Below are 24,939 nucleotides of genomic sequence, written 5' to 3'. Positions count from 1 at the left end.
ACGCACACACACACACACACACACACACACACACACACACACACATACGGGTCTATGTGGTATGGAGGGACTATACTACGTCAATCCGCCCGGCGGTGGTTTAAGGGGACTACCGTTTCCAGAGGACTTAGAGCCAAGGGAGCGAGGTTAAAGTGTTCGAAAAAATCTGAAAAAAATTTGGGTCACTTCAGACCTAATACACTCCCTATAGAAGTCTAGATACACTGATACACACCAACCAGACTCTATTGTGTTTTCTGGAGACATTGTCCACTTGACAACGATGTGTTCTATGAGGTCCAAAAAAAACAATATCAGGACTTTAAAGGGACAATGATGTCATTATTAAATAGCTCATCATTACCATGAATACACATCTGACAAGACACAGGATTACTGGGACATTATTTTATTAGTGTTCTTGGATCTGAACATTAATTTTAACCATAAATAAAAAAGAAATCTATGGACAAAAATGCCCACGCTAACCACAGAAATATAAAAATATAGAAAACAGAAAATTAAAAAACATTTAAAATGAATTTTAATAGTTTAAAGGTAAATATTAAGGGAGAAAATATGCATTTATATTTTTTTATTTTCAATATAACCTGTCAAAAAATATATATTAAAGAACCTGTCAAAAAAAAAAACTAAATAAATTAAATTTAAAAGTTATGAAATACAAACTACTTCTGTAATTAACAAGAACTTTTTCTTTAAACAGAACATCAGTGAGGCAGCCTGCTGCACAATAAGTCAGTTTTAACAACAGTTCGGCAATCTGACCAAGATGTAAAACCACATCTGGCTAAACAGTTATTTTAGTTCATTTTTTTCTGCCTTTTTGCAGTTAATCCTCTGTTTCTTACAAAATCTCTTATGTTTTGAACTGTTCTTCCTGCCAACACCGGATCTTCTACCAATTTGCAATGACTGCATTCATTTTTGGTGGCCAGTTTCCTTCGCTTATGTGGTCTTTAAAATGCCTCATCACTGCAGCAACCTCAGCCTTGGACCACATGTTTTGGGAGCTCTTCGGGAATTGTGGGATTGAGCAGCATTTTTATCTGGAAGATATATAAAGTAGTAGTTAAAACAAACAAACCAAACAAAAAAAACCCCCAAAATCATTTGCTTTTTAAAAGAATGGATGTTACCCTGTCCTAACTTCTGAAATGTGTTGGTACCATCAATATCAAACGAGCTAAAATTCTCTTTGAAAATTTATCAAATTTCTAAAATGAGACAACATTTGGTGTTCCACTGTGAATAAAAGACTGAATAAAACATTGAATAAAAGTCTCTTGATGCATGCTCAATCATCCAGGTAAGTAAATCCCAAAACGTTGATTCTGTTAATCTGGACGTAAGGCTTTTCAGTGGAGAAACATTTTGTCACTCATCCAAGTGACTTCTTGCCACCACTCTGCAGTTTGCCACATGTTGCAAAGTGATGAAACAATAGATGATGAACAATTCAAGAACCTTAAGCACAAACATCTAAGTGACGAAAACATTTGAGAGCTATTGAGAGCATCCTCACTGGATGCATCACCACCTGGTATGGCAACAGCACCGCTTACAACCGCAAAGCTCTCCAGAGAGTAGTGCGGTGTGCTGAACGGATAATTGGAGGTGAGCTTCCTCCTCCAAGACATCTACAGGAAGCGGTGCCTGAGGAAAGCGGGAGGATCATCAAGGACTCAGTCACCCCAGCCACAAACTGTTCAGACTACTTCCATCAGGAAGGAGGTTCTGCAGCATCCGGTCCCGCACCAGCAGACTGAGAGACAGCTTTTTCCACCAGGCCATCAGACTGCTGAACACTTCATAGACACCTCACCCTCACTACTGGAACTTCAACATTATGCACTCCATACTGTACATTAATGCCACTGTTTTGCACATACCAACCTCTGTATATTTTATATATCTTATTTTATTGTTTACTTTATTTCATTTGTAAAACATGTATATACACACACACACTATATACACACACTCACACACACGTAGAAAAACATATTTAGTACACACATTCAGTAATGTATATACCTTTATATATTGTACATATATTTATTACTTTTTAGATTAGCCATTTTTATATTTTGCTTGTTTTACGTTATTGTATTTTTGCACAACTCTGTTGCTTGTGAAGCTTGCATTACAAGAATTTCACTCACATGTACTGTACCAGTGTACCTGCACATGTGACGTGACAATAAAAGTGATTTGATTTGATTTCTCCCACTGAAAAACTACGCTCAGATGAACAGAATCAACCTTTTACTTACTTAACTGGATAATGAGAATGCATCATGCAAGCACCATAGTATGTCACATGAAGTAGTCTGTAGACAGGCCTCACCCAGTCATTAAATTGTTTGTCAGCTATACAATTACCCTTGAGCTTCTAAGAATAATAGACTATGCATAATGGTTGTGATGTGATGATTCCGTCAAATCCCTAGAATTAAAGCAGGAAGTCTACTTTAACACATATGGATATGGTTTGATTTTAAAATCCATTGTGGTGGTGTAGAGAGACAGAATTGCAACGCAATTACAAAGAACGTGTCCATAAGCTTAGAGAACCAACTGCACCCCTTACCTTCAGAGGGAGCAGCAGTCTCACTTGCTGCAGGCATTATGAGTGGTTCTTCATCTGCTGATTACACAATTTGATTAAGTTTTAATATTTGTTACAAACATTTTATCCACAGAAATCAAGCTAGTGGTAACTTACCACAATCTACAGCGTCTTGTAGCTGCGCTGTGTTTGTGGAATCAGCTACTGCATGTACAGGCTCACTGGTGCCACACGCTGACATTGTGAGTGCTGTGTCATCATCTGATTCACTCTCACTGTCCTTTGTTTCAGCATCACTTAATGCAATTTCATCTGAGAAATTGTGGGAAAAACACAAAAAAAACCCCAACACAAACACAAACCCCCAAAACCTCACATTAACAACGACATATGACAAAATACAGAACAAATACTGAAATTATACTTTTCCACAGTACATAGTTTTACTATTTAAGGCCACCACTCTGCAGTTTGCCAAATGTTGCAAAGTGATGAAACAACAGACTTCAAGAACCTTAAATCATGGACATTTAACAGAATGGTCTGTGCTTTTAGGTTTTAATTCTGTTGATAAAGCATAATATTCAACTACTGCCCTAATATTTGCTCCTTTCAATACAAACCTTCAATTTCGATCTCATCCAGTGATTTCCCCTGGATCTGGGAAAGATGTCCTTTTTCCAGTGTTAAAAGCAGTTTGGAAATCTTGGCCAGCTGTGTTGTGGGAACTGGTATCTGTAGAATTCGCGGTGAACGCGAATATCATGACCCAGGAAATCTGCAACCTGATCAAGTTCATTGTTTTTCAAATTAAGGACTTGTGAGAGTGTGGCAACATGTTTTCTGAGCTGTGTCGATCTTAGATACTCAGGGTGCTTTGCTCCACACTGGTATGCATGAACACGCAAGGAGTCCATTCCTCTGTAATGACTCATTGATCGGGGTCTTGCAAAGAGGTAGATATTAGTGGCACAAATACCACAGTCAGGCCTCCTACTAACCAGTAGTGACAGAGCATCCAGCATGCTTGGTGTTAGCAGAACTGGAACATTTCTGTCCCTTTTTCCCATTATTTCTATTCTACAGAAATAGTTACAGAGTCTCTGTTCCATTTCTGAAAGCCCCATGGCAACATCTGTGTGGAGTGCTGTTTTGTCTCTTTCAAGAAAACTTTTGAGGCGCATCTTTGAAACCTCTCCAGAACGTCTTCGATTGAACACAATGATCTGTGAGAGTGTAACTTGTGCAAGTTGGGCATAATTCTGAGCTGTGGCTTCGTTCTCCAAGCTGCAAAAGGCACTTTCTGCAGATTTTTGAAGGTAGTGATGGAGAATCCGAACATCTTCTGTAAAGGGCAATGTTGATGGCTTGTTAAACTTTGCCTCGCTTCAGTGTGTTCAAGGCACGGTGAGACACCATCTCGGACCATTTGGAGACATACAACTTCTTGAACCCATCAGTGGACTTGATTAGGGCTTCATCCTCTGTCATGAGGGCACGACAATGGATAATGTCAGACATTTTATGCAGTGTATGTCCCAGTTTCAGCGCAAGGCTTGGAGTTTTGTATGACAGTGTCTCTTCATCAAAACCTGAAACTTTTTTTACTGCTTGCACAACTCTCTGGAAGTTAGCAGGCTTAATAGCTTCTTCCATGTTATGCACTGAGAATTCTGTACGCAGACACAACAACAAACGTCCCCGCTTCACGAAGCTTCTGTCGTATATAATCATACTTTGTAGGGTCTTGTCCATGTTTATTGTAGAGGACTGGGCAAACTGAATAACCGTAAAGTCATTTCGCACAGCTGAGGCAATCTCATCTTGTTTCATAACAGCAAGAACCTTCCACACTCCACTTGACACCTGCGGATAACACTGAGACTCCAGAGTTAAAGCCAGGCCGAGTACTTTGGTTCTTCCAGGTTCTTTATCTGTGTCATCTTTTGGTTTGTTAGGACATCTGCGGACATGTCTCCAAAGATCCTTGCGAACATACATCCCTTGACAATAAAAGCAATGAGCAAACTTTCCTCTACTGCTTTAATCTTGGGTCTTCTTCACTTTCAGTGGTCCCACTCCACCATGCAAAACTGCAGCATTATGCTTAAAATTTCCTTATTTCTCAATTTCTCTAACAGGCTTTTACGCTGCTTGAGTCTCTAGGCAGGAAAATGCATGCACAACATCAGGAGCTGTTTTGTGCGCTTTCAGGTGGCGGAAATTTTAGCTTGTGGTTTGCCACAAAATAGCAGTAATTTCTTTTACTTAAAGTCATTTTTTCTGATTCAGTTTCGCAAAGCTCACTTTTATCTTCTGGCTTGTCTTTTGTCAAGTTGTGGATTAAATTTGTTGAATCTGATTGTTCATGCGCTTTGGAGATGTCATCTTGGCATAGCAGACCTTTTGATGTGCTTGGCAATAATGAGATGTCTTTATCTGAATCTTCATCATATGACTCTGAATCTGGCACATATTCTTCTTCTGATATGCTGTGGTTGCCATCATCATCGCTTGATATTTGATCCAGAACTGAATGTGGCAATCCATCCTCCCCTGAATATTCAGAAATTTCTTCTTTCTGGAATGTAAGAATAAAAGTTATTTTAATTGATCAATACTTTAGACAGGTAAAAAATAAACTGAAAAAAGTCAAGCCAAATATGAATGGGATACACACCTGTGTTGACTGGTGACAATTCTGATTTGCCAATTTTGCAAGGCAGGATTTGTGCCAGACCCCTAAACAAACTGAAACACATTTTGATAGACTTAATTTAGCTTTGCAGTTCTATTTAAGTGAAGTAGTTTTTGTCAAAGCATTGCAGTAATGTCAAATGCTGAAAAAACAAAACAAACTGTTCACACTTAAGGATATTTTAATGACTACACATACACTGCTAACCCCCAAAAAAGGACATCCCAGATATGAATGAATGAATTCTTCTTATTAAATACTTTGTTCTTTAGGTAGTTTAATGGCATGAAAATGTGTAGTTGAATGTGTGTGGCCTCCAGATGCCTGTATGACTTCCCTACAATGCCTGGGCATGCTCGGGATGAGGTGGCGGACGGTCTCCTGAAGGATCTCCTCCAAGACCCGGACTAAAGCATCCACCAACCCCTGGACAGTTTGTGGTGGATGGAGTGAGACATGATGTCCCAGATGTGCTCAATTGATTCAGGTCTGGGGAACAGGCGGGCCAGTACATAGCATCAATGCCTTTGTCATGGAGGAACTGCTGACATACTCCAGCCACATGAGGTCCAGTGTCCTCTCACATTAGGTGGACCCCAGGGCCAAATACACCAGCATGTGGTCTCACAAAGGGTCCGAGGATCTTATCTTGTTACCTAATGACAGTCAGGCTCTCTGGCAGGCACAGAAATGCCACCCCACACCATTACTGACCCACTGCCAATATGATCATGCTGGAGGATGTTGCAGGCAGCAGAACGTTCCCCACGGCATCTCCAGACTGTCACATGTGCTCAGTTTGAACCTCCTTTCAGCTGTGAGGAGCATAGGGTGCCAGTGCCGGAGTTGCCAAACTTTGTGTTTTCTGGCAAATGACAAACGCCCTGCATGGTGTTGGGCTGCAAGCTCAATCCCCACTTGTGGACGCTGGACCCTCAAGCCATCTGACCATTTGAGCAGACAGATGCACATTTGTGGCCTGTTTGAGGTCATTTTGCAGGGCTCCTCTTGTTCCTCCTTGCACAAAGGTGGAGGTAGCAGTCATGCTGCTGGGTTGTTGCCCTCCCATGGCCTACTCCACATCCAGGTAGCACCTCCATGCTCTGGACACTACATTAACAGACACAGCAAACCTTCTTGCCACAGCTCACATTGATGTGCTACACTAGATGAGCTGCACTACCTGAGCCACTTGTGTGGGTTGTAGACTCTGTCTCATGCTACTACTAAAATGAAATCACCACCAGCATTCAAAAGTGACCATAACATCAGCCAGAAAGCATAGGTGCTGAGAAGTGGTCTGTGTTCAACACCTGCAGAACCAGTCCTTTATTATGGTGAATTGACTATAATTTCCACTTGTCGCTCTACTCTATTTGCAAAACAGCATGTGAAACTGGTTGTCAGTGTTACTTCCTAAGTGAACAGTTTGATTTCACAGAAGTGTGAATGACTTTGAGTTACATCGGATTGTTTAAGTGTTCCCTTTATTATTTTGAGCAGTTTATGTTATGGAATGGGGAATTGAGGACAATCCCAAGTATACCATTTTTACAAGGTCCTGCAACAAAGAGGTAATACTACATTTCTTTAATTAGACGTGACCACCCACTGATTAAAAAGGGACCAGTGTTCATTTCAGGTAGTCTTAACTTGTTGAACTCTATTAATGCTTTTACTATATACTGTACCTATTCACTAAATGTCTCACCTTTGCACTTATAGCCAAGCCACTTGAGGGAGGAAACCGTCCCACACACTGAATGCACTTGTCCAAAGATGATATTGTTGTGCACACCAGACGATGACTGTGACACTGTTAGCAAAATATTGCAACATTTATTTGTTTTGGACAGTTGGAAAGGTGAGGTGTTTTCAATTCAGTTGCAGATATCAACTAATACACTTCATCCCAGTATAAAATTTGAACGCAATCAACCTCTTCACTTTTTTCTACTGGAACCATTTTACTGGGATTAGGGGAATTGATTCTTTCACTTTGTTGTTATCTAGAATAGTTAATTGACTTAAAACACTGCAACTTCTTAAAATGGCACATGCATTCTTATCTGTGTGGAGTGGGTCAGAGTAAAAAAAAAAACAACAAAATTTATAAAACAATCCTTCCTTATTTGCTTATCCTTGCGGCTGGAACCTCTATTCCAAATATGGTGGGTGCACAATGCCTCTCACCCGACTTGTATCTGCCAACCACAACTTCCGCCAAAGACATGCAGTTAGTGGGGTTTGCTGGACTGGTAATTCTAAATTGCCCATAGGTGTGACTGTGTTAGAGTCTGTCAATGTGATACCTTGCGACAGCCTCTCACTCCAATTAACAACTGATTCCGTGGCAATCATCCATCCTCTTTCACTTATCCTGATCAGGATTGTGGGGTAGCAGGTTTGGGGCCTATACCAGCTACCAAAGGGCAGTACAACCTGGACAGATCACCAGTCTAACATGGAAGGACAGGCATTTGCATCCACACCAAAGGGCAGTTTTGAATCATCAGTTAACCTAACCCCATAAGCTACATCTTTGGACTGTGGGAAGAAGCCAGAGTACACAGCCAGGAGAACCCATGCACTACAGCAGTAAAACATGCCTAAAACAAGTTAAGCAGTTGTATAGTACTATCTTAATGTTCAAGCCTGAGTTTCAAACCATTTCAACATAGAAACAAAGCACATGCAGTCAGTTCTGCGTGCTGTAGGTCAAACTGTCAAAAAATAAGAGAAGACCCTCCTAAAACCAGAGTGATGTCACCATGAAGCAAACTTTGACGGAGTCCCCAATAACAGTGTGGTCCTCCTAAGTCACATTTGGGTGGTTAACACACACACACACACACACGTTATCCAGACTTGCACTTTGAAACAATGAAAAGGACCTACAAGCCACGGTCCATGTAAATCACATTACACCCAGGTGACTGCCAAACACACACACACAGCATCCATAGAGAATGATGATAGATTAAATTATTAGCTCATTAAGTGGTACACTGGATTATATTTACCCTTTCAGGCTCCGGATGTTTCAGGTCCAGATCATTGTTTGGAATGCAGTTTGGTTGCGGCTTTAGGCAGCTCACAGTCTTCTCAATCTGGCTGGTCTCAGTCTTCGTGTGTAACAGATAGAGAATGAAGACAAAAGAACAGTAATCTGACAGTTACTAAAAATGCATCACTCAAGAGGATGAATAAACCATTTCACTATCGGAAAATAGCGTAAGGTACACATCGTGCATGAGAAACATTCATTAAAATCTGTCCTAGGTCAATGTTACCTCTTCAGAATCTTGCACTGAAGAAGAATGCATGGCTTCTGAGCCTTGCTGAGGCATTTCTTCATCAAGATCCTGCAACAAAGAAAAGATGACACAAAGATTAGACCAAGTGCTCTTCTTGCAACAGTACTGGGCAGGCCTGTGCTTCTGTTTTTAATTTGCATGTGGGGGGGCTTCCACTCAAATGTTTTCTTCTGAAAAATACTGGCTACAATAATAACAACTGATTCCGTGGCAATCATCCATCCTCTTTCACTTATCCTTATCAGGATTGTGGGTAGCAGGTTTGGGGCCTATACCAGCTACCAAAGGGCAGTACAACCTGGACAGATCACCAGTCTAACATGGAAGGACAGGCATTTGCATCCACACCAAAGGGCAGTTTTGAATCATCAGTTAACCTAACCCCATAAGCTACATCTTTGGACTGTGGGAAGAAGCCAGAGTACACAGCCAGGGAGAACCCATGCACTACAGCAGTAAAACGTGCCTAAAACAAGTAAAGCAGTTGTATAGTACTATCTTAATGTTCAAGCCTGAGTTTCAAACCATTTCAACATAGAAACAAAGCACATGCAGTCAGTTCTGCGTGCTGTAGGTCAAACTGTCAAAAATAAGAGAAGACCCTCCTAAAACCAGAGTGATGTCACCATGAAGCAAACTTTGACGGAGTCCCCAATAACAGTGTGGTCCTCCTAAGTCACATTTGGGTGGTTAACACACACACACACACACGTTATCCAGACTTGCACTTTGAAACAATGAAAAGGACCTACAAGCCACGGTCCATGTAAATCACATTACACCCAGGTGACTGCCAAACACACACACACACAGCATCCATAGAGAATGATGATAGATTAAATTATTAGCTCATTAAGTGGTACACTGGATTATATTTACCCTTTCAGGCTCCGGATGTTTCAGGTCCAGATCATTGTTTGGAATGCAGTTTGGTTGCGGCTTTAGGCAGCTCACAGTCTTCTCAATCTGGCTGGTCTCAGTCTTCGTGTGTAACAGATAGAGAATGAAGACAAAAGAACAGTAATCTGACAGTTACTAAAAATGCATCACTCAAGAGGATGAATAAACCATTTCACTATCGGAAAATAGCGTAAGGTACACATCGTGCATGAGAAACATTCATTAAAATCTGTCCTAGGTCAATGTTACCTCTTCAGAATCTTGCACTGAAGAAGAATGCATGGCTTCTGAGCCTTGCTGAGGCATTTCTTCATCAAGATCCTGCAACAAAGAAAAGATGACACAAAGATTAGACCAAGTGCTCTTCTTGCAACAGTACTGGGCAGGCCTGTGCTTCTGTTTTTAATTTGCATGTGTGGGGGCTTTCCACTCAAATGTTTTCTTCTGAAAAATACTGGCTACAATAATTAACAACTGATTCCGTGGCAATCATCCATCCTCTTTCACTTATCCTTATCAGGATTGTGGGGTAGCAGGTTTGGGGCCTATACCAGCTACCAAAGGGCAGTACAACCTGGACAGATCACCAGTCTAACATGGAAGGACAGGCATTTGCATCCACACCAAAGGGCAGTTTTGAATCATCAGTTAACCTAACCCCATAAGCTACATCTTTGGACTGTGGGAAGAAGCCAGAGTACACAGCCAGGGAGAACCCATGCACTACAGCAGTAAACGTGCCTAAAACAAGTAAAGCAGTTGTATAGTACTATCTTAATGTTCAAGCCTGAGTTTCAAACCATTTCAACATAGAAACAAAGCACATGCAGTCAGTTCTGCGTGCTGTAGGTCAAACTGTCAAAAAATAGAGAAGACCCTCCTAAAACCAGAGTGATGTCACCATGAAGCAAACTTTGACGGAGTCCCCAATAACAGTGTGGTCCTCCTAAGTCACATTTGGGTGGTTAACACACACACACACACACGTATCCAGACTTGCACTTTGAAACAATGAAAAGGACCTACAAGCCACGGTCCATGTAAATCACATTACACCCAGGTGACTGCCAAACACACACACACAGCATCCATAGAGAATGATGATAGATTAAATTATTAGCTCATTAAGTGGTACACTGGATTATATTTACCCTTTCAGGCTCCGGATGTTTCAGGTCCAGATCATTGTTTGGAATGCAGTTTGGTTGCGGCTTTAGGCAGCTCACAGTCTTCTCAATCTGGCTGGTCTCAGTCTTCGTGTGTAACAGATAGAGAATGAAGACAAAAGAACAGTAATCTGACAGTTACTAAAATGCATCACTCAAGAGGATGAATAAACCATTTCACTATCGGAAAATATAGCGTAAGGTACACATCGTGCATGAGAAACATTCATTAAAATCTGTCCTAGGTCAATGTTACCTCTTCAGAATCTTGCACTGAAGAAGAATGCATGGCTTCTGAGCCTTGCTGAGGCATTTCTTCATCAAGATCCTGCAACAAAGAAAAGATGACACAAAGATTAGACCAAGTGCTCTTCTTGCAACAGTACTGGGCAGGCCTGTGCTTCTGTTTTTAATTTGCATGTGGGGGCTTTCCACTCAAATGTTTTCTTCTGAAAAATACTGGCTACAATAATTAACAACTGATTCCGTGGCAATCATCCATCCTCTTTCACTTATCCTTATCAGGATTGTGGGGTAGCAGGTTTGGGGCCTATACCAGCTACCAAAGGGCAGTACAACCTGGACAGATCACCAGTCTAACATGGAAGGACAGGCATTTGCATCCACACCAAAGGGCAGTTTTGAATCATCAGTTAACCTAACCCCATAAGCTACATCTTTGGACTGTGGGAAGAAGCCAGAGTACACAGCCAGGGAGAACCCATGCACTACAGCAGTAAAACGTGCCTAAAACAAGTAAAGCAGTTGTATAGTACTATCTTAATGTTCAAGCCTGAGTTTCAAACCATTTCAACATAGAAACAAAGCACATGCAGTCAGTTCTGCGTGCTGTAGGTCAAACTGTCAAAAAATAAGAGAAGACCCTCCTAAAACCAGAGTGATGTCACCATGAAGCAAACTTTGACGGAGTCCCCAATAACAGTGTGGTCCTCCTAAGTCACATTTGGGTGGTTAACACACACACACACACACGTTATCCAGACTTGCACTTTGAAACAATGAAAAGGACCTACAAGCCACGGTCCATGTAAATCACATTACACCCAGGTGACTGCCAAACACACACACACACAGCATCCATAGAGAATGATGATAGATTAAATTATTAGCTCATTAAGTGGTACACTGGATTATATTTACCCTTTCAGGCTCCGGATGTTTCAGGTCCAGATCATTGTTTGGAATGCAGTTTGGTTATGCGGCTTTAGGCAGCTCACAGTCTTCTCAATCTGGCTGGTCTCAGTCTTCGTGTGTAACAGATAGAGAATGAAGACAAAAGAACAGTAATCTGACAGTTACTAAAAATGCATCACTCAAGAGGATGAATAAACCATTTCACTATCGGAAAATAGCGTAAGGTACACATCGTGCATGAGAAACATTCATTAAAATCTGTCCTAGGTCAATGTTACCTCTTCAGAATCTTGCACTGAAGAAGAATGCATGGCTTCTGAGCCTTGCTGAGGCATTTCTTCATCAAGATCCTGCAACAAAGAAAAGATGACACAAAGATTAGACCAAGTGCTCTTCTTGCAACAGTACTGGGCAGGCCTGTGCTTCTGTTTTAATTTGCATGTGTGGGGGGGCTTTCCACTCAAATGTTTTCTTCTGAAAAAATACTGGCTACAATAATTAACAACTGATTCCGTGGCAATCATCCATCCTCTTTCACTTATCCTTATCAGGATTGTGGGGTAGCAGGTTTGGGGCCTATACCAGCTACCAAAGGGCAGTACAACCTGGACAGATCACCAGTCTAACATGGAAGGACAGGCATTTGCATCCACACCAAAGGGCAGTTTTGAATCATCAGTTAACCTAACCCCATAAGCTACATCTTTGGACTGTGGGAAGAAGCCAGAGTACACAGCCAGGGAGAACCCATGCACTACAGCAGTAAAACGTGCCTAAAACAAGTAAAGCAGTTGTATAGTACTATCTTAATGTTCAAGCCTGAGTTTCAAACCATTTCAACATAGAAACAAAGCACATGCAGTCAGTTCTGCGTGCTGTAGGTCAAACTGTCAAAAATAAGAGAAGACCCTCCTAAAACCAGAGTGATGTCACCATGAAGCAAACTTTGACGGAGTCCCCAATAACAGTGTGGTCCTCCTAAGTCACATTTGGGTGGTTAACACACACACACACACACGTTATCCAGACTTGCACTTTGAAACAATGAAAAGGACCTACAAGCCACGGTCCATGTAAATCACATTACACCCAGGTGACTGCCAAACACACACACACAGCATCCATAGAGAATGATGATAGATTAAATTATTAGCTCATTAAGTGGTACACTGGATTATATTTACCCTTTCAGGCTCCGGATGTTTCAGGTCCAGATCATTGTTTGAATGCAGTTTGGTTGCGGCTTTAGGCAGCTCACAGTCTTCTCAATCTGGCTGGTCTCAGTCTTCGTGTGTAACAGATAGAGAATGAAGACAAAAGAACAGTAATCTGACAGTTACTAAAATGCATCACTCAAGAGGATGAATAAACCATTTCACTATCGGAAAATAGCGTAAGGTACACATCGTGCATGAGAAACATTCATTAAAATCTGTCCTAGGTCAATGTTACCTCTTCAGAATCTTGCACTGAAGAAGAATGCATGGCTTCTGAGCCTTGCTGAGGCATTTCTTCATCAAGATCCTGCAACAAAGAAAAGATGACACAAAGATTAGACCAAGTGCTCTTCTTGCAACAGTACTGGGCAGGCCTGTGCTTCTGTTTTTAATTTGCATGTGTGGGGGCTTTCCACTCAAATGTTTTCTTCTGAAAAATACTGGCTACAATAATTAACAACTGATTCCGTGGCAATCATCCATCCTCTTTCACTTATCCTTATCAGGATTGTGGGGTAGCAGGTTTGGGGCCTATACCAGCTACCAAAGGGCAGTACAACCTGGACAGATCACCAGTCTAACATGGAAGGACAGGCATTTGCATCCACACCAAAGGGCAGTTTTGAATCATCAGTTAACCTAACCCCATAAGCTACATCTTTGGACTGTGGGAAGAAGCCAGAGTACACAGCCAGGGAGAACCCATGCACTACAGCAGTAAAACGTGCCTAAAACAAGTAAAGCAGTTGTATAGTACTATCTTAATGTTCAAGCCTGAGTTTCAAACCATTTCAACATAGAAACAAAGCACATGCAGTCAGTTCTGCGTGCTGTAGGTCAAACTGTCAAAAATAAGAGAAGACCCCTCCTAAAACCAGAGTGATGTCACCATGAAGCAAACTTTGACGGAGTCCCCCAATAACAGTGTGGTCCTCCTAAGTCACATTTGGGTGGTTAACACACACACACACACACGTTATCCAGACTTGCACTTTGAAACAATGAAAAGGACCTACAAGCCACGGTCCATGTAAATCACATTACACCCAGGTGACTGCCAAACACACACACACAGCATCCATAGAGAATGATGATAGATTAAATTATTAGCTCATTAAGTGGTACACTGGATTATATTTACCCTTTCAGGCTCCGGATGTTTCAGGTCCAGATCATTGTTTGGAATGCAGTTTGGTTGCGGCTTTAGGCAGCTCACAGTCTTCTCAATCTGGCTGGTCTCAGTCTTCGTGTGTAACAGATAGAGAATGAAGACAAAAGAACAGTAATCTGACAGTTACTAAAATGCATCACTCAAGAGGATGAATAAACCATTTCACTATCGGAAAATAGCGTAAGGTACACATCGTGCATGAGAAACATTCATTAAAATCTGTCCTAGGTCAATGTTACCTCTTCAGAATCTTGCACTGAAGAAGAATGCATGGCTTCTGAGCCTTGCTGAGGCATTTCTTCATCAAGATCCTGCAACAAAGAAAAGATGACACAAAGATTAGACCAAGTGCTCTTCTTGCAACAGTACTGGGCAGGCCTGTGCTTCTGTTTTTAATTTGCATGTGTGGGGGCTTTCCACTCAAATGTTTTCTTCTGAAAAATACTGGCTACAATAATTAACAACTGATTCCGTGGCAATCATCCATCCTCTTTCACTTATCCTTATCAGGATTGTGGGGTAGCAGGTTTGGGGCCTATACCAGCTACCAAAGGGCAGTACAACCTGGACAGATCACCAGTCTAACATGGAAGGACAGGCATTTGCATCCACACCAAAGGGCAGTTTTGAATCATCAGTTAACCTAACCCCATAAGCTACATCTTTGGACTGTGGGAAGAAGCCAGAGTACACAGCCAGGAGAACCCATGCACTACAGCAGTAAAACGCCTAAAAACAAGTTAAAGCAGTTGTATAGTACTATCTTAATGTTCAAGCCTGAGTTTCAAACCATTTCAACATAGAAACAAAGCACATGCAGCCAGTTCTGCGTGCTGTAGGTCAAACTGTCAAAAATAAGAGAAGACCCTCCTAAAACCAGAGTGATGTCACCATGAAGCAAACTTTGACGGAGTCCCCAATAACAGTGTGGTCCTCCTAAGTCACATTTGGGTGGTTAACACACACACACACACACACGTTATCCAGACTTGCACTTTGAAACAATGAAAAGGACCTACAAGCCACGGTCCATGTAAATCACATTACACCCAGGTGACTGCCAAACACACACACACAGCATCCATAGAGAATGATGATAGATTAAATTATTAGCTCATTAAGTGGTACACTGGATTATATTTACCCTTTCAGGCTCCGGATGTTTCAGGTCCAGATCATTGTTTGGAATGCAGTTTGGTTGCGGCTTTAGGCAGCTCACAGTCTTCTCAATCTGGCTGGTCTCAGTCTTCGTGTGTAACAGATAGAGAATGAAGACAAAAGAACAGTAATCTGACAGTTACTAAAATGCATCACTCAAGAGGATGAATAAACCATTTCACTATCGGAAAATAGCGTAAGGTACACATCGTGCATGAGAAACATTCATTAAAATCTGTCCTAGGTCAATGTTACCTCTTCAGAATCTTGCACTGAAGAAGAATGCATGGCTTCTGAGCCTTGCTGAGGCATTTCTTCATCAAGATCCTGCAACAAAGAAAAGATGACACAAAGATTAGACCAAGTGCTCTTCTTGCAACAGTACTGGGCAGGCCTGTGCTTCTGTTTTTAATTTGCATGTGTGGGGGCTTTCCACTCAAATGTTTTCTTCTGAAAAATACTGGCTACAATAATTAACAACTGATTCCGTGGCAATCATCCATCCTCTTTCACTTATCCTTATCAGGATTGTGGGTAGCAGGTTTGGGGCCTATACCAGCTACCAAAGGGCAGTACAACCTGGACAGATCACCAGTCTAACATGGAAGGACAGGCATTTGCATCCACACCAAAGGGCAGTTTTGAATCATCAGTTAACCTAACCCCATAAGCTACATCTTTGGACTGTGGGAAGAAGCCAGAGTACACAGCCAGGGAGAACCCATGCACTACAGCAGTAAAACGTGCCTAAAACAAGTTAAGCAGTTGTATAGTACTATCTTAATGTTCAAGCCTGAGTTTCAAACCATTTCAACATAGAAACAAAGCACATGCAGCCAGTTCTGCGTGCTGTAGGTCAAACTGTCAAAAAATAAGAGAAGACCCTCCTAAAACCAGAGTGATGTCACCATGAAGCAAACTTTGACGGAGTCCCCAATAACAGTGTGGTCCTCCTAAGTCACATTTGGGTGGTTAACACACACACACACACACACGTTATCCAGACTTGCACTTTGAAACAATGAAAAGGACCTACAAGCCACGGTCCATGTAAATCACATTACACCCAGGTGACTGCCAAACACACACACACAGCATCCATAGAGAATGATGATAGATTAAATTATTAGCTCATTAAGTGGTACACTGGATTATATTTACCCTTTCAGGCTCCGGATGTTTCAGGTCCAGATCATTGTTTGGAATGCAGTTTGGTTGCGGCTTTAGGCAGCTCACAGTCTTCTCAATCTGGCTGGTCTCAGTCTTCGTGTGTAACAGATAGAGAATGAAGACAAAAGAACAGTAATCTGACAGTTACTAAAAATGCATCACTCAAGAGGATGAATAAACCATTTCACTATCGGAAAATAGCGTAAGGTACACATCGTGCATGAGAAACATTCATTAAAATCTGTCCTAGGTCAATGTTACCTCTTCAGAATCTTGCACTGAAGAAGAATGCATGGCTTCTGAGCCTTGCTGAGGCATTTCTTCATCAAGATCCTGCAACAAAGAAAAGATGACACAAAGATTAGACCAAGTGCTCTTCTTGCAACAGTACTGGGCAGGCCTGTGCTTCTGTTTTAATTTGCATGTGTGGGGGCTTTCCACCAAATGTTTTCTTCTGAAAAATACTGGCTACAATAATTAACAACTGATTCCGTGGCAATCATCCATCCTCTTTCACTTATCCTTATCAGGATTGTGGGGTAGCAGGTTTGGGGCCTATACCAGCTACCAAAGGGCAGTACAACCTGGACAGATCACCAGTCTAACATGGAAGGACAGGCATTTGCATCCACACCAAAGGGCAGTTTTGAATCATCAGTTAACCTAACCCCATAAGCTACATCTTTGGACTGTGGGAAGAAGCCAGAGTACACAGCCAGGGAGAACCCATGCACTACAGCAGTAAAACGTGCCTAAAACAAGTTAAGCAGTTGTATAGTACTATCTTAATGTTCAAGCCTGAGTTTCAAACCATTTCAACATAGAAACAAAGCACATGCAGTCAGTTCTGCGTGCTGTAGGTCAAACTGTCAAAAATAAGAGAAGACCCTCCTAAAACCAGAGTGATGTCACCATGAAGCAAACTTTGACGGAGTCCCCAATAACAGTGTGGTCCTCCTAAGTCACATTTGGGTGGTTAACACACACACACACACACGTTATCCAGACTTGCACTTTGAAACAATGAAAAGGACCTACAAGCCACGGTCCATGTAAATCACATTACACCCAGGTGACTGCCAAACACACACACACAGCATCCATAGAGAATGATTATAGATTAAATTATTAGCTCATTAAGTGGTACACTGGATTATATTTACCCTTTCAGGCTCTGGATGTTTCAGGTCCAGATCATTGTTTGGAATGCAGTTTGGTTGCGGCTTTAGGCAGCTCACAGTCTTCTCAATCTGGCTGGTCTCAGCCTTCGTGTGTAACAGATAGAGAATGAAAATACATTTATATCACTGGATGCTCGGCTGCATTGCTATAGTGACCAAAGGCACAGTAGGTGATACTCAATTTCAATGGAAAACTAGATGCCCTAAGTCACGTTAAGCCAATTTGAGTTGGTACAAATGTAACAATGGCTTACGGTATGCAATTTATCAGTTCCAAAAGTACAATTGTAGAAATACCTTGCATCTCCAGGGCCAATCCGAGTCACCATAATTATAGTCTATTTCTTCGCCTGGACTTATGTCTCTGCTTGCAAATAAGCATAGATGAGGCTTTCCATTGATATTTAATATTTTCATTTTAGCACTTGGACTGATGTGGTTGTCGTTGACAAGTCTGCCTAATGACCCATCTTCTTGAGATGCATCCACACTGTGGGGTTAGGCAAAAAAGTATTAGCTTAACTAGTTTTTGTTAGGAAGCTTTTTTTTCATAAATCAAAAGCAATGTGTAATTTAATCTTAATCAAACTACACTGATATAATACGCACCACCAGAGTTTTCCATCAAACTTGAATTCAAACATGAACACCTTCAGGCTGTCATGATAAACACTGTGTCTCCGCTCACATTCTTCTTTTGGTATGAGTTTACCTCTGTATTCCAAAAGGAAGTCTCCTTTTGGAATGGAACAGTCGTGAAAATGCCCCGACCTGAATTGCAGAGGCATACCAAGTGAGTGACAAAAGACAAAGTGACAAACTCCAAATCTAATCCAAACTAAAGACCAACTTACCTTTGAAGGCATTTATGTAGTGGATATCAAGTCCCAGTTTGTCCCTTCCAGCAGAAACATGACAGACTGCATCCTCCCGTGGAGGAATGCGCCTCCTTCGCATGTTCTCCTGTACGCTTTGATTGCCTGTATTACCAAAGCATATAAAGTATTACGATTATCGCCATCATTGTCATCATCATCAGTAGTAGTGGAACTAGCAGTAGTGTAGTTTACAGCATAAACACAGCTGACTTATTCATAGTCCTAATTTATGCCTTCTTTTAAAATGTTAAAAGCCAAGTTCTCAAAATGGCGACATGTGACATTTCTGTAATGGCGACTGCAGAGAGTGATACAAGTACTGAGAAAGCTTAGGCATCAAAATTGTAAGAAGTTTTAATTCAGGCATATAAATAAATACACGATTAAATACACTTATACCCCTTGCTTTTTATTTTAGGGCTGTCAGCAGAATGGACAGACATTGGACAAACTGCCCGAAATTAGCTGACAGCGACATCAGGGATTTTGACTCAGACTGCGCTGGTTTAATTGTTAATCACGTTAGTCGCGATGTCGGCATTAACACGTTTAAGCCACATTAATGCTTTAACACCGAGTAAATCCTAACACGGGTTAGCCCGCTTTATCGCGTTGACGCGGTTAGTCATCAGCCCTATTTTATTTACTCAATGACAAACGCTGAGGCAGTTTTACTTCTTCAAAAACTAGCTAACAGTCCATAAAGCATATATTAAACCAGTTTAATATAAGCCTGTGCACCTATAATTTCATATAGTATTAAAGTCATGGTGCATTTTACATTAAAAAAGGCTTACCTTTGTGCTTTTAATCAGTCTTCGTATTGCCGTCGACATGTACTTGTTAAAGGGCACGCGCGCGAAATCGTATCCGGTAGGTACCGCCTATATATATAGCCTACCAATCACAATGACTTCCGGCCGTGTGTATTGAAAACGTGTATTAAATTGTAGTACTTACACACATCCACTCTAACTCGAAACGTCGCTGTGCAATAAACTGGAATACACAAAAATCAGATGAGTGGTATAGGTGGACTTTTAAGAAAATCAGAAAATCTTTTAATTATAGTTTAATAAATAAATTTACACTAGAGTTTAAGCAAATACAGGTCAAAAGATAAATAATGACCTCATAAGAAGTAGAAAAAATTATTATTTAGACACTTAAAATGCATTTACAATTCATGTTTTAGGGGGACACATGAATACACAGCAAAAAGTCGAAATGTCCCTGTAGCCCAGGTACAGCGTCAGGTCAAATGTCCATCCAGACCACATAGACGCACGCACACACACACACACACACACACACACACTTCTTGCTCAAGCTCATACATCCACACTTGCACACATACAAGTACACTCACACTTGGGTCCGCAGAACAAAGGGGCTTGAGGGCCTTTATCTTTGTTGCCAATGTTGAAAGTAGAGAGAAAGAGGGAAAAGGAAGGGGCGGAGGACAGGAGGGAGGACCCGGTGTGTGCATTCCCGTCTGCAACTATAAAAGCAGTTCTCTGTTAAACTGAACAATCCATCACAGCCTTTTTGGGACAGGGTGTGGGTGGAGGGTGTTGTACTGGTCCTGTGATGGTGTTTAAACGATGAGAGATTTTTGCTCTAATTGTAAGTGAAATTGTTGCAACTTTCCTGAGACATGCTGTTCTGTGAGTTTAATCTCACAAAAAAAAAAAAGGCTTTGTCTTACTGAGAAACTCCTTTTTTTTCAGGTAAAAAGTTGGAAGAAACACTTGCTAGCATAAATTATCCGCTTACTCTGGTAAGATGTAAATAAACAGAATCAGTTGAAATAGATTCAAAATCTTTCAGAGTCATTTCAAGCTGAAATTCACAACATCTGTTTTGTTTAGATGTGCTCTGATAAAGAAAATGAATTACCAGTACAATGCAGATTCATGAAAAGGCCCTTTTCTTAAAATTTCCATTGAGTTTAATAGATTTGCTTCTTTTCACAACTAATTCCGTCACCCTCTCCCTTCAGCCTGCGCGATTTCTGAAAAAAAAAGTCCCTTTCTTTCCAGATGTGGGGTTGGTTCACATTAATACATGCAAGAGGGATAGAGATGAGAGGGAGGGATGGGGTGATGGGGAAAGAGAGGCAGGTATGATAGAGAAAAGGTAGGTCAGGAATGAAAGAGGAGGGAGCAGGGCACATTAATCAGAATAAAAAATGGAAAAGAAGAATATGGCTGGGGTAAGTCAAGAGTGAAGCTGAGAGAACAAAGCCATCTGGGGCACAAACAAGTCCTGACACGGATGCTGTTCATTTAACCATGGCTGATTTAAAGCTTTCTTAAAGAGTTTTTTCCCCCCTTTCCCCCCTCTGTAATAAACTTTGTGCTGGCCACAGTCTGATCAGGTACAGATGATAGCAGGCACCATGGATTTACAGCCAGATCTTCCACAGAAATAAAGATGTCACACTCTGACAGGTGACCTGCTGGGACCCTAAAACTATGACTAGGATCATTTCATTCTGGTGTGTGTGGGCGTGTGTGTATGTAGGCGTGCATGTGAGTGTAACTGAGAGAAAAGAGAGTAAGTTCAGCCTGGTCACTCTCAGGGTCTGTGTACGTCTGTTTAATGTCGAGGTACAGCTCTTAATGTGGACTTATTATTATTTTGCTTGTTTCAGAGAATAAATCTAGAATCAATACAATACTGCCACAAAAGAGGTTTTTTTTTCGTTGTTTGTTGTTTCTTATTCAGAATGTTATTGCACTAAATTATTTTAGTCCTATTGCTGGTATGATATGGGAATTTATTGAAATCTTCCTGTTGTAGGTAAACCTGTCATGATCGTCACCGAGTACATGGAAAATGGATCTCTTGACAGCTTCTTAAGAGTGAGTAATAATTAAAAACACACTTATTGAATTTTAATGCACTGAAGAGGTACAAACCCAAACCAGTTTTGCAACGAACGATTAATGGCTAGCTGAAAATTAAGAAACATTCAATGTCAGCTTTGTCATAGGTTCTTATTTTATAATTTATGTAAGTATTATTTATATTTTAATATATGAAACGAATTAGGACAGTCAGCTAATATAGTCAGTTTTAACACTACACTATAACACATTGTACTGTATACACTATAAGGTACCTGAGATATGCTGGTTTTAGCAGATTTCTTTCAGCTGTACTCTTCTTACACCTTGTCAGCGAACAAAATATTTTGAACTGCTCTTTCAGCCAGGACTGAATGTGATTCTTGCCATGCCTCTGTCTCTTACAGAGAAATTGACCTGCCTTACTGAAATTAGCCAAAGCACGGCAGCCAAGCCGCAACACTGGCATGAAAGCATGTGTACTAATGCCTGTTTTAGCCTTTTTCCACATGCGTCTGCAACACACGTAGACAAATCCAGGACGTGTAGCTGTTGTCTGCCGACGTTTTTACAGAGGCCTGCACTTCATCATTGAAAATGTGTCATAAACACACACGCACGCACACGGAAATTCATAGCTTTGCGCTTTAGCTTATGTCTGTGTTATGAATCTACAAAGCTTTGAAGTGACTAAACCAGGTGTCCTGGCCACTAATGGTTCAAAATGAAGTGGAAGGTCTGGTTGGTTTTTAGAGAAAAACATACTTATCATACACTCAGAATAAGCCATTTCATGTGAAAATAAATCTTTATGAATGTATACAGACAAGCCATACTAGCTAAAAAGAGCCTAATCAAAGCCTATTGATAGATAGTTTTGAAAGAAAAATGTAAAAGTTACTGCAAAAACTGTGACCATGCAAAATGTACATAACTTGCAGTTACTTGGAAGAGATGATTGATTAAATTCAATTTAAAAACTTAGAGAAAAATGGATGATTGGATAATCATCCATTGGATAAAATACTCTTATCCATAGGATAAGAGTATTTATGCTCAAATTCTGAATGGGATGAATTTGACAATGCAGGGCAACAGAAGATACAAAGAGCAGCAAGAACAGACAAAATGAAAGCGGTATGGATACTGAGCACAAAAGGACAGATCTTCCTAAAAGAAAAAAAATCATATGGCTCTCCTCATGTTTCCTCAGTTTATATTTATCTCATATCCAGATAGTAGCAGCAGATCACAGAACATATATGCCTAGTTATGAACTCTTGCCAGTTTGAATCAGTGTAAACACTGCTGCTTGCCAATGCAAACAATAAAATGTGCTTTGTGTTTACATCTCACCCACTATATGTTTGACTGCTGCAACTCAACACCTGGCAAACATTTGGCTATAAAAATCCATTGGATAATGTGCCATGGAAATGCATTATATCCCTTTTTTCCACATTATATGATTTTGTGATGAATATACAGCATTCAAATATATATATATGTGGATGCCAGTTTTCAAGTTGTCTATGTGTGTCATCACATATGTAGCATATGAAAACTGCTCCACAATAGCAGCAGTGATTTGTTTAAAAAAGAAATTCATTTTTATGGTCTAATCCTTATTTCCATGCATTACTCTGTAGTTGGCTCTGGGATTTCAGAGTTGAAACGAAAGATGAGGTACATAATGTCAAAGGTGATTTTTAAAGGTTAATGAAAATCCTGTGGACAGTAATGCAGAAAAGTTTCATTTTATGCAAATACCCTAAAAGGTCAGATTCCCTTTGTGTACTATATAATGTATGTTAACGTGTGACATAAAGGGAAAAGCACGCTTGTCTTTCTTTAATTATTTCTTTTATCTCTCTTTTTAGAAACATGATGCCCAGTTCACAGGAATCCAGTTGGTTGGCATGCTGCGCGGTATTGCTTCAGGCATGAAGTATCTGTCAGACATGGGTTACGTTCACAGAGACTTGGCCGCTCGAAACATTTTGGTCAACAGCAATCTGGTGTGTAAAGTGTCAGACTTTGGCTTGTCCCGGGTGCTGGAGGATGACCCGGAGGCTGCTTACACAACCAGGGTGAGTTGGAATACAAATACAAATAAAACATTTAAAGACAACACTGTTTTATATAAATTCTATAAATATCCTCTCCAGCAAAAATAATCCCCCCACCAAAAAACACACACAGTCAGATTTTAATTTTTTTTGGGGGGGGGATGTCAATACAAATGGACAACACACTCCATCCTCTTCTGGTCTTTGTCTTTGTCTTTGTCATCCCACATACACAGACACAGATACTGTACACCTGTTCTCCTCACATATCGCAGCAAGGGTGAACGACACAAAAAAAACCAAGTTGTTAAAGGGCAGACATAAATCCACATATCCCGAACTGGAAGGTCATAGGGAAGACCATTAAAGCCCCATGTGCCATAAGACGATGCGTCTCATTGAGAAGAATATATGTGGACTTTGCCACTGTCATTTGCTTTCATAATGTAAATGACAGAGGTTTTTACTTCTTAGATTGAACTTTTTTCAGATAACTCTTTGAGGTATCCTGCATAATCTGTTGGTCTCTGTTTACAACAATGGCAGGAACTGCCTCTTGAGGCTGCTAGCTAGTAGAGAAGGCATCTACTGGCCAGATCTATTGGGCTGATTACAACTTATAAAAGCCATTTGACAGGCTAATAAATTCTGAATTTGTTGCTTTTTGGTGAAACACAGAAGTTGATAAAGTTCATCCTTTAGGAGGAAAAGCACCGATACTTTCAAAAAGTATCATGTCTCGCTTTTAGAGGCATATTTAAAAGGGTAAGTGCCAAGAAGACAATTTCAGACATTTACAGTGCTTCTTACGATGATGGAAAATCTGTGTTTCAACTTACCTTGGAAATCCACTTAGGATACTTCCCATAACAATGTAATAATAGCACATAGGCAATGGAAAATTAGTATTATGAGAAAGATCATAAAAATGGAATCCTACAGATGGTCTCCCAGTAAGTTCGGGCAATTCAATTTTTCAGAAAGAAGTTTAAGCATGTAATTAGATTTGCACACCTGTGGTGAGAGAAGCTCTAATTGCTGTGTTTGTGTCTTTGCATCTCTACATCCTGAAGAAGCATAACCTGGTATGCATTCATGTATTTGTAATGTCATTAGCCTTGTGAAATAAAGGCCTTTGATTGCTTTTTCAAACCTAACTTGAGTACCTGAACCTGGATGTTTTATGCCATTTATTGATTCATTGATTTATTTCCACTATTTCCATTATATTTAAAAAATAAATTCATCTTAAAAGCATTTCTGATTTGCCTTAACAGTAGATGCTCGAATTGAAACACAACCAGTAGGCATATTATGATCCAGACACTGATCTTAACCTTTGGAAGTGTGTGCGTGTGTGGCCATTCTCAACTGAGGAATCTGTGGTCTTAACCATGCGTGCAGCCTTTTAGAC

At 40.6% G+C, this 24,939-nt stretch overlaps 1 protein-coding gene and 3 long non-coding RNA genes across 7 annotated transcripts in view; 1 reads left to right on the top strand and 3 right to left on the bottom strand.

Moving 5' to 3' along the window:
• epha3 (eph receptor A3) overlaps positions 1–24,939 on the top strand; it is a 109,675-nt gene that overhangs the window by 70,866 nt on the left and 13,870 nt on the right. For all 4 annotated transcript variants that reach the window (XM_039600027.1, XM_031729237.2, XM_039600028.1 and 1 more), the window contains exons 12-13: positions 21,410–21,471; positions 23,337–23,546. In XM_039600027.1, the coding sequence (XP_039455961.1) occupies positions 21,410–21,471; positions 23,337–23,546 (272 nt within the window). The remainder of the gene's footprint in view (positions 1–21,409; positions 21,472–23,336; positions 23,547–24,939) is intronic.
• On the bottom strand, positions 960–3,326 carry LOC120433587. The gene is made up of 4 exons (XR_005608640.1): positions 3,217–3,326; positions 2,750–2,905; positions 2,615–2,671; positions 960–1,070 (listed from the first exon to the last, which is right to left on the bottom strand). It is a non-coding gene; the product is annotated as an uncharacterized LOC120433587 (long non-coding RNA).
• Positions 4,849–7,043, bottom strand: LOC120433589. The gene is made up of 3 exons (XR_005608642.1): positions 7,003–7,043; positions 5,274–5,344; positions 4,849–5,174 (listed from the first exon to the last, which is right to left on the bottom strand). It is a non-coding gene; the product is annotated as an uncharacterized LOC120433589 (long non-coding RNA).
• LOC120433588 lies at positions 11,893–13,065 on the bottom strand. Its single transcript, XR_005608641.1, has 3 exons — positions 13,014–13,065; positions 12,108–12,179; positions 11,893–11,939 (listed from the first exon to the last, which is right to left on the bottom strand). It is a non-coding gene; the product is annotated as an uncharacterized LOC120433588 (long non-coding RNA).

The sequence above is a fragment of the Oreochromis aureus genome, linkage group 16 (assembly GCF_013358895.1).
Source record: "Oreochromis aureus strain Israel breed Guangdong linkage group 16, ZZ_aureus, whole genome shotgun sequence".
Lineage (NCBI taxonomy): Eukaryota > Metazoa > Chordata > Actinopteri > Cichliformes > Cichlidae > Oreochromis > Oreochromis aureus.
Note: the sequence above shows the minus strand (reverse complement) of the source record. Positions and strands in the feature narration are given on the sequence as shown.